The sequence below is a fragment of the Cicer arietinum genome, chromosome 5, assembly GCF_000331145.2.
Source record: "Cicer arietinum cultivar CDC Frontier isolate Library 1 chromosome 5, Cicar.CDCFrontier_v2.0, whole genome shotgun sequence".
NCBI lineage: Eukaryota > Viridiplantae > Streptophyta > Magnoliopsida > Fabales > Fabaceae > Cicer > Cicer arietinum.
The window spans coordinates 71,207,894-71,217,230 of record NC_021164.2 but is presented as its reverse complement, the minus strand read 5'-3'; the positions used below and the strand labels follow the sequence as shown (position 1 = coordinate 71,217,230).

At 32.3% G+C, this 9,337-nt stretch overlaps 1 protein-coding gene and 1 pseudogene across 2 annotated transcripts; both read left to right on the top strand.

Moving 5' to 3' along the window:
- The first annotated feature begins 6 nt into the window (after positions 1 to 6).
- LOC101513610 (metal tolerance protein 4-like) lies at positions 7 to 2,355 on the top strand (annotated as a pseudogene).
- A 139-nt stretch (positions 2,356 to 2,494) lies between these two features.
- Positions 2,495 to 8,621, top strand: LOC101514151 (uncharacterized). Of its 2 annotated transcripts, none has more exons than XM_073369270.1 (6): positions 2,495 to 3,554; positions 5,436 to 6,734; positions 6,839 to 7,090; positions 7,239 to 7,319; positions 7,612 to 8,097; positions 8,375 to 8,621. In XM_073369270.1, the coding sequence occupies exons 2-6, from the start codon at positions 5,562 to 5,564 to the stop codon at positions 8,429 to 8,431; spliced, it is 2,049 nt and encodes a 682-aa protein (XP_073225371.1). In that variant the 5' UTR covers positions 2,495 to 3,554; positions 5,436 to 5,561; the 3' UTR covers positions 8,432 to 8,621. The 2 variants fall into 2 exon arrangements, with proteins under 2 accessions (XP_073225371.1, XP_004501736.1); XM_004501679.4 differs by lacking the exon at positions 2,495 to 3,554 and adding an exon at positions 4,138 to 4,802.
- The last annotated feature ends 716 nt before the right edge of the window (positions 8,622 to 9,337 follow it).

The following is a 9,337-nucleotide window of genomic DNA, read 5'->3' as shown; positions in this document are numbered from 1 at the left end:
ATTTCTACTGCCTCCTTCGGTGATAAAAGGTTTGGCTGACCCTCTTCTTCCCATTCGGGTTGGGTTGACCCAGAAGTCAAGTAAGAAGGAATGGAACCACTGGAGAGTCGGAGAAAGGGAAGGGACTTATTGGACCTAACTGAGAAGGAAATTTGTCAAAAGAAGCAAATAGGTGGAGGTTGTTATGATAAGGTGTCAAAATAAACTACCTGTTCCCCTCTTATATGTGTTAGTTTTGGTTATTTATTGAGAGTATTGCATGGTTATTCATGACCTTAGTTGATAATTGACAATTTAAAACATGGACGGGAATTCGAGTACCAATCCGACAACACCTCTTTTATCCGTAAATTATCGGAACTCTGCCGAACATGACTGTCAGAGAACCCGAATTACTCGCCGGAACTCTGTTAACTCTATTACATCCACTTTCCTGTCCATGCTTCCTGATAAGGTCCTTTTTAGCCTCGACTCTGAGTCTCCCTTCGACGTTGATCTCTCCAACGCCACCGCCTTAAGCCAAGGTCTCTCCCTCTCTCTCTCTAAATCTATATGTATATTTATATATTTCTATAAATGAACAAACGAACCTGTTGAATTGATGAGTATATAGGGGAGAAAGAGTACTATGAAAGACAAATTGCAACTCTGAAGTCGTTTGAGGAAGTGGATACTTTGGTGGAATCTGATTGCATTGATGAGGATGATAAAGAGGAACAGGCTCAACAAGAAAGAGCAATGAAGATTTCAAATTATGCAAATGTTGTTTTGTTGATTTTGAAGGTATATATGATATTATGAATTATGATGTTTATATACATAAATCATTCATTTCATGCCTTCAATATCACTTCCTAATAAAACAAAAGTTTGGAAGCAAAATCAATTTTATTATGTAATCGTGGTCATATAGAAGGAATGAAGGATTCATTTCAAACTTGTTAATTGTGAGAAATGAGAGTCAATTACTTGAACTCTTTCGCCGTTGGATTATATGTTTGTTGTTTTGTTGTTAATACTATTCTACCTGCTTCTTGGATTATATAGTCCTTTAGTGAACTAAATAAAATAATTTGCTGTTTTAATGTGTAGACTTATGCCACGATAAGAAGTGGGTCAATAGCTATTGCAGCTTCAACTTTGGATTCTCTGCTTGATCTCATGGCTGGTGGCATACTTTGGTTCACTCACCTAGCAATGAAGAACATAAATATATATATCAGTATCCCATTGGAAAGCTGAGGATGCAGCCTGTTGGCATAATTGTTTTTGCTGCTGTCATGGACACACTTGGTGAGTCACATTCACTTCAATTATATTCCTAGCTTCCATGCTGTTCACACTATTGTTGTAGTGTTAGTACTTGCACATATGTACCTTATGCTTATGATTTTTTTTTTAAGGAAAGCATTCAGCTTTAGGCTTAAGATTGAAACATCTGTTTGTTTATTATTTAAACCATAAATCAGAAGATCCTAATGTGACAATACATAGCTTTTTGTGACATTAGCTTGAATCAGAGAAATTGAACTTAATTTAATTAATGGTATTGTTATGGTGAACTTTAACATATGAAGTACACATTCAAATGTTATAGGGTTAATCCTACATTCCTACTGCTTCTAAAAATAACATTAACATCTTTTGGTACTTTATGATTTTCACTAACTTGTTTTCTTAGAATTAAAATAAAAAAAATTTACATTGAAATGGAAAATATTACATGATACATTCAATCCTTTTTGTTACAGGTTTTCAGGTGTTATTCACGGCCATAAAACAACTAATAGAAAACAGTCCTAGTGAAAAGATGACAAGCGAACAATTAATATGGTTGTACTCTATCATGATATTTGCAACAGTGGTGAAGCTTATACTCTGGTTTTGCAACATGTTCGTTGGTTCATTTATAGAAATATATAGATATACATATAGATTTAGAGAGAGACCTTGGCTTAAGGCGGTGGCGTTGAAGAGATGAACGTCGAAGGGAGACTCAGAGCCGAGGCTAAAAAGGACCTTATCAGGAAGCATGGACAGGAAAGTGGATGTAATAGAGTTAACAGAGTTCCGGCGAGTAATTCGGGTTCTCTGACAGTCATGTTCGGCGGAGTTCCGATAATTTACGGATAAAAGAGGTGTTGTCGGATTGGTACTCGAATTCCCGTCCATGTTTTAAATTGTCAATTATCAACTAAGGTCATGAATAACCATGCAATACTCTCAATAAATAACCAAAACTAACACATATAAGAGGGGAACACGTAGTTTATTTTGAACCTTATTGTAACAACCTCCTCCTATTTGATTCTTTTGACGAATTATTATAACAATTTTCTCTATTTTTTCATATTATTATAACAATTCCCTACTATTTTTCTTATCTAATAAATAAAAATTAATGAAAACAACAACAACAATGGATTAATTGCGCCTATTCTTGATGATAAATTTTACTGGTGGATTGATCCGGTGGGAGCTATTTTGCTGGTGGATTGATCTGGTGGATTGACCCAATGGATTGATCCGGTTGTAACAAATGTAGTTGGATTGATCTGGTGGATACATGTAAATCTTTAATAAAATAAATTTTAAACTTTTGATAAAATATATTCAATAATTTTTTTTAAAACAACTTCTCATTCTCGCAATTAAAACGCCATACTAATAAAACAAATAAATTTAGACTACGCTACAATATAATTTAACATTAATATTTTTTAAAAATAAAAAATATTATATAATCAATCATATTTTTAAATTTTTACATCTTATTTTTGAGTTTGTATTTTACATTTTATTTCATCAAATAAAAAAAATACTATTATATGTTGAAAAATAAATTGACATTCAAAGTACAATGAGTCAAACAATTATCCTATATAATAAGTTATCATACGAATTTTACAAAATATTAATATTATAAAATAACTATATTTATAATACATAGAATATTACTTATAAAATTTATAATTTACAAAATACTGTCAGACTCTATTCTTATTGCTATAAAAGAAATTTACTTACGGAATCTAGTTAGGTTTCTCTTATTCTTCTAGCTATTCTTGTGAATATATTAACACTTGGGATGCCCATATTACATTTTGAACATACTTGTGACAAAGTCAGTTTCTCTTCCCAGTTAGCTTTGAATGTCATTGTCAATACATATCTTCTCATGGCAAAGATAAGATAATTTTCTTTTATGTGGATTTAGTCATACAAACCTCTCATACTAATGTTCATGTAAAGTACACTTGAGAATTTGTGAGAGATAAGGATGTAAAATAAAAAAGATCTTATGCCTCGTGATTTGGGTCTGATTTTGCGCAGGTAGACATTGAACTTCCAGAAGAATTACCCTTAAAATAAGCGCATGAAATTGGAAAGACTCTACATATAAAGCTTGAGAAACTTCCAGAAGTGAACGGGCATTCGTTCATCTAGACTTTGAGTGTGATTACAAACCAGAGCACTCGGTTCTCAGTAAACTACCGAACAATCATACTTTGGGCCAATTTGCTCATAGAACTTCAAATAGAAGTATGCTTCCGGTAATGTATTTTTAGCTAAATAACACTCTTGAAAGCTAGCTTTTGGTAACAATCATCTTTTCTGAGGAGTTGTATGAGCAATCACCATAATTTTACTGATCGATATGAAGTTGTTTAGTGGATACGTGTATTTCTCGTTTGCCAATGCATGTATTGAGAATTATAAAGCCGAAAAATATACATCATGTGAAAAACACGGTTTCAATTTGCAGCCATAGTTACAATCATAGTTTTAAATGCAACTAACTTTTGTGGATGCCACTAACTGTTGTGGCCAACCACATTGATGCAGCGTATTAATTAGTATTTATTATACAAATATTTAGTTTTGTTGTGTGTCAATTCCTTAATTTTTTGGAGAAAAATATTTTGATCAATTCCTTAATTTTTTGGAGAAAAATATTTTGATCAATTCCTCAAATGTTTTGTGTGTCCAACTGTTTTATTATTATTTATTATTATTATTGTCATTTATTAATGTATTATTTATTATTATTATTTATTTAATTATTTATTAATATATTTAATTCATATAATAATACATAAAACTCTCTATAAACAGGAGATAGTTGATGGTTTATAATTTGTGAAAAAACTAGAAATTGAATGAAGAAAACTCTCTACGAAGATGTGCAGCTTTTTGACTGAGATGAAAAATATTTGTCTACGTGGGAGAAATATCATGAAGTGGCAACGGAGTCTATTTTAAATATATATAATAGACAGATAGATACGAAATAACAACATAATTGATTTCGTTATCAAATAAAAAGGTCTAAAATATTTAAAATAAGAATGTTATAAATTTAATGCACGCTAAGAAGATAAATGATCCTATAAATATAAGAATGTCCTAAGCATGTCAACATGGATGGACACATGTAAGGTAATAGATTATGCGACAGAAAGAAATAGAACCGCAACTTGGACTCAAAAGAAAAGAAACACACAACACAACTTGTGGTTTTCTAACAACAAATAGACATAGCCAGCCAGCCAGAAAAATGTGGCTAAACCATGCCCCACAAATTCTTTTTTTGCTTTTAGAATCTTTTTCCTACCAATCATTATCATATCATCATTCAAATGGCAATGGAGATCATAAAACATGGAAATTCCTTATTATTGATACATGTAGCTGGTTTTGCAAAGCTTGTTCCTTTTATTGCTGAATATATATTGTAGAAGCAAGATTCAATTTTTAGCATTCATATGGATTGGCGTTAGAAATTAAAAAAACAAACTCTGGTGCGTCTTTTTCATCATACCATACTGCAGGACAGGACCCTTTAGTTTTATAGTTTTAGCTCTTTCTTTGAATATATATGGATTGATTAAAGAGGTTTTAGGAGGGTACTGCATATGCACATTTTGTGTTTTGGTTGTGATATTTTTAGAGATAATAACAACAATTATGTTATATGCTTCACATTTATCAATAAATCTTGGATGGTGATTTTTCACCTTGGGTTGAATGGATTTTTAGGAATTTAATTTAATCATTGGGGGCTTTCTTGAAGGGTTTCTTTCCTTCTCAAAGTGTCTCATAGCTGAAGAGACTAATTTAAGAGGTTGACCTCTTCCAATAGGTGTTCTTCCATATGCATCTTGAAGGGTGTTTTGAACTATTATTCCTAGTCTTACCCGTAGAAATTTATGTATGATACTACGATTATAACTTCTTTAGCAATTTATTCTTGAAAACAAGAATAAGAAATGTGAGTACTAAATGTTACAGATTTCACTTGTAACTAAAATAGTTGTATCTACATTGTTTATTCAGACAAACTTATCGATAAATTATTCATTTTTTATGGAGGATACTTCATGCATGATGTTGCTATGAAGTCTGATTAATGATATTTACATTGGTTTTATCAGTGTGTAGGTAAACCCTGAAGTACCGTGTGAATACACTTACAAGATGGTGACGATGATGAAAGTTCGTATGATAAAAAAGGCTATTCGATTTTGAAAATTTGGAAGAAATCTACCTCTAAGACAGAAATGGGGTTGCCACAGGTATCTTCATCCTTTCTTGTTGAGGAGATGGCAACTTCATTAGGCACATTTGTGCAAACTGCACCTAGGATTGCCAGCATAAGCAACTATGAGTTGAATTTGTTGGCTGGAGAAGAAAAACTTGGCCATGGCATGCACATTCATATGCCTAACTCTGAATCGTCTATTTCAAATAAGTGTAACGATGGTAAATCCAAGATACAAAAGTTGAAGATTGATTCCAAGGAACAAATTGGCAGGTTATCTGTCAATGCTGAGCAAACTATGCAGACGACTATTTCTAGGACTGTAGGTTTTCAACTAAGAGCATCATTGGCTCCTCATGCGAACGGTTTTGGATCTTCTGGTGGAAATGGATATTCACCAACTGAAGTATCCGATTCTCATGTCAAAAGGCGATTGTTGTCGCCTTTGAATGTGATGTTGCTTGGAGATCATTTTAAAGGTGATCCTGAGTTTAATCAAAGTTGTTTAGAGGCTGGCGATGATAATTACAATGATCTACATAAGTATAAGAAGGTTCATATTGGAAACTACAACAATATTCATACCACAGTTTGGTCGTCCTCTTGTTTTCAAGAACTTGTAAATTCATCTTGTAATAATGACTCTCGTACAAACCAAATTTTAACGAGTGACGGTTTAAATTGTGAAGTTCAGGAGCCAAATTACAAATCATTTCTTGCATTTAATGATTCTGAGAAGACAACTAAAATCAAGTCCCAAACATCAGCATTGTTTATACCTCAAAACAAGGAGTCGTCGCCTCGATTCCCTTTATCTCCTTTGGGTAAAAAACCATGTACAGATAAATTTTTTGGAGAATGTAGAGATATTGATACCGAGTTAAGTGATGCCAATCTAATTTTGAATGATGTTGAACAATCACTTAATAGAAATTGTCAAGCCATTTTATCTGCACAAGAGATACCAAGAAAATCACAGTTCAATTCCAACAGTATGCAGCAAAACTCTGTCATGGTTACTCCTGATAATATCATCGATACGAATGAGTATTGGACTTTTCCTGCGAGCTTTCCTCCTCGGCGTGCCAAGTTATGCGGATCTGTGAATAGGCTGCCAATTAGAAGGACATTGGTCGGTTCGTTTGAGGAGTCCCTATTATCCGGTCGATTACTGTCTGACAAAGTTAGTCAGGTTGGTCATAATCTCATATATGAACCTCTCCTAGTTGACATAATCAGAGTGATGTTTCTGTTAAGTAACTCTTGTTATTGTTTCTACTATCTTCAATATTGCAGAAAATTGAAGGCTTTCTTGCTATGCTCAATGTAACAGGAGGCAATTTCTCGCCTCAATCACGAAAAATTCCATTTGCAGTAACCAGTGTGGATGGAGACAAATATCTACTTTATTATTCATCAATTAATCTTTCAGGAAAGTTTTTATCAAGCAAGTCTAGAGTATCTAAATTTCAGAGAACCCTTAGCATGGATGAATCGCGATATGAAAGGAGACGTATACGTATACCTATAAAGGGACGTATTCAACTGGTACTATACTACAATACCTTTAAAATCAATATATTGTTTAGAAAGAACTACATGTCTGTCTTCTTAACTACATTTACACATGTTGAATTTCTATGCAGTTATACCGAATTAACGATTTTGTGCAACAAACTAACAATACTAAATGCAGGTTCTCAACAATCCAGAGAGGACACCTATTCACACCTTCTTTTGCAATTATGATTTAAGTGACATGCCAGCTGATACCAAGGTTGGATTGAATCATCCATTTGCATGTCATATTTTCTATTGAAACATTTAAGTTATATATTTAGCTTCAAATGTAGATGAAAGAGACCCAAAGCATAAGATTGTTTTCATAGATCACTTCTTATATAATACTTTAAAATAGGTGTCTAATTAGAGTATTAGTAAACCATTTTATAATGAAATTAGAGATGCAAATGATAGGAGTTTGTTATTTCTTCCCTTCCCTTACATTGTTTTGAGACCAAAAGTTTTAGCTCATGTTTAATGTGCTTTGCTTGTGTATATCTATGCAGACATTCTTGCGTCAAAAGATCACTTTAACCTCGTCGTCTAGGTCGATGTATTCGAATGGAAAAGAAATTCAAACAGATTCTGATGTTGATGCCAAATCCTCACTGATCTCAAATACCACTCGAAGAGATAAAGATTTTCTGACCTCAAAATGCAGAGAGTTTGATAGTTTTGCATGTACTAAGGTTGGTAAGGAAGAAAACTCTAGTTCAAACACATGCCTTGTTGATGAAGACAAATTTTTGAATTGTTCTTCAAAGATCAATGACAATTCTATTAACAATTGCATCTTGCTTTATGTTCTTCACCTTCGCTTTATGTGTACCTTGCCTAAGAAACGTTCGAGGTCGGTTCCTACACGCAAATCCGACCCTATATCTTCAGAAGCAAGAAATCTTATAGACAATGAACATGAAAGAAGTTTCTACTTGTATGATGATATGAGAGTAGTGTTTCCTCAGCGTCACTCAGATTCTGATGAGGGCAAGGTATGTGAATGTATGCATCAAGTGGTTTTAAATTTTTAATGCATCCATAGACTAATTTGAATTGTATTTATAAATCACAATCATAGAAATTTTAATCTTCACTAATGCATGTTCATAATAGTCATGAGCTATTTTGATTTTAATCATCTTAAAGATCAATGCACTTATTTTTTATTTTATTTATGATATTTCAAATAAAGCATTAGTTATGGAAAGTGTGGTACTTATTGGTATCTCATTTCTTTTTATCTCAACTAATGATTATTTCATGCTGCAGTTGCATGTGGAATATCATTTCCCATCCAATCCAAAATACTTTGACATCAGCAGCTAAAATGTCAATGCATGATTCATCTCTCTCAATAATTTTTGTATATAGATTTGTAAATATTGTATTCATTTCTTTTTTGGTACTATGAACCCCCTAGGAAAAAGACAAAAGACAAAACTAACTTCCTTTGTAATCATGTTTGCATCATCTTATACAGTATACGCAGCCCACAATCACCTTCTCTTAAAAAAGCATTGACACTAATATAATATTAATAATAATTGTTTTGAAAATACATTGATCCAAAAACAATGTTCAATTATAAATACGAACAGTACATTCCTCAACTCTTAAATTGCTCCTGTATCAGAATAAGCTGAAAACTCTAGTAAAACTTCTCTTAACTAAATATATTTTGTCTTTTAACTTTTTATAATTAGACAAATTTTCACCAATGAAGATCAACGTTTTATCACTATATAATATGCAAAATTGCTTCTACCACCAGAGAGACATTTATCAATCACATCAGGGTAACAACAATTATAGAAAGTTAAAAAGAATAGAATGTTAGGCATATATATATATAATTACGATTTCTAAAACTGCTTGCCTATATGTCAACCCAATCCAGCAGACAATCACCACATATAAAGTGAGAGAAGTGCTAATCAAATATATTTAATTCAAATTGAATAGTAAAAACTAAAAGAATATTAGGTTAGATTCATTCTTACATCTAAACTTCAAAAATACATTCTTCACCTTCAATTAGGTGTAGAATTGAAATCATTTTTAGAGATGCAATGAATATGGAGAATGCAGACATATATGAGATAACTATCAAAGACCACGAAAACAGATTGTAGATAAAAAATAACATATTAGAAGTAAAAATAAGATATGGATGTAGTACCAGACATACAACAAAGATGGTAAGCTCTTGAAAATAATATATATATATATATA

Excerpts from the sequence above, each read along its gene's own strand:
- LOC101514151 (XM_073369270.1), top strand. The coding sequence starts at position 5,562 with ATGGGGTTGCCACAGGTATCTTCATCCTTTCTTGTTGAGGAGATGGCA. Across the intron at positions 6,735-6,838 it reads TGTCTGACAAAGTTAGTCAG|AAAATTGAAGGCTTTCTTGC; the intron begins GTTGGTCATAAT and ends TCAATATTGCAG. Across the intron at positions 7,320-7,611 it reads ACATGCCAGCTGATACCAAG|ACATTCTTGCGTCAAAAGAT; the intron begins GTTGGATTGAAT and ends ATATCTATGCAG.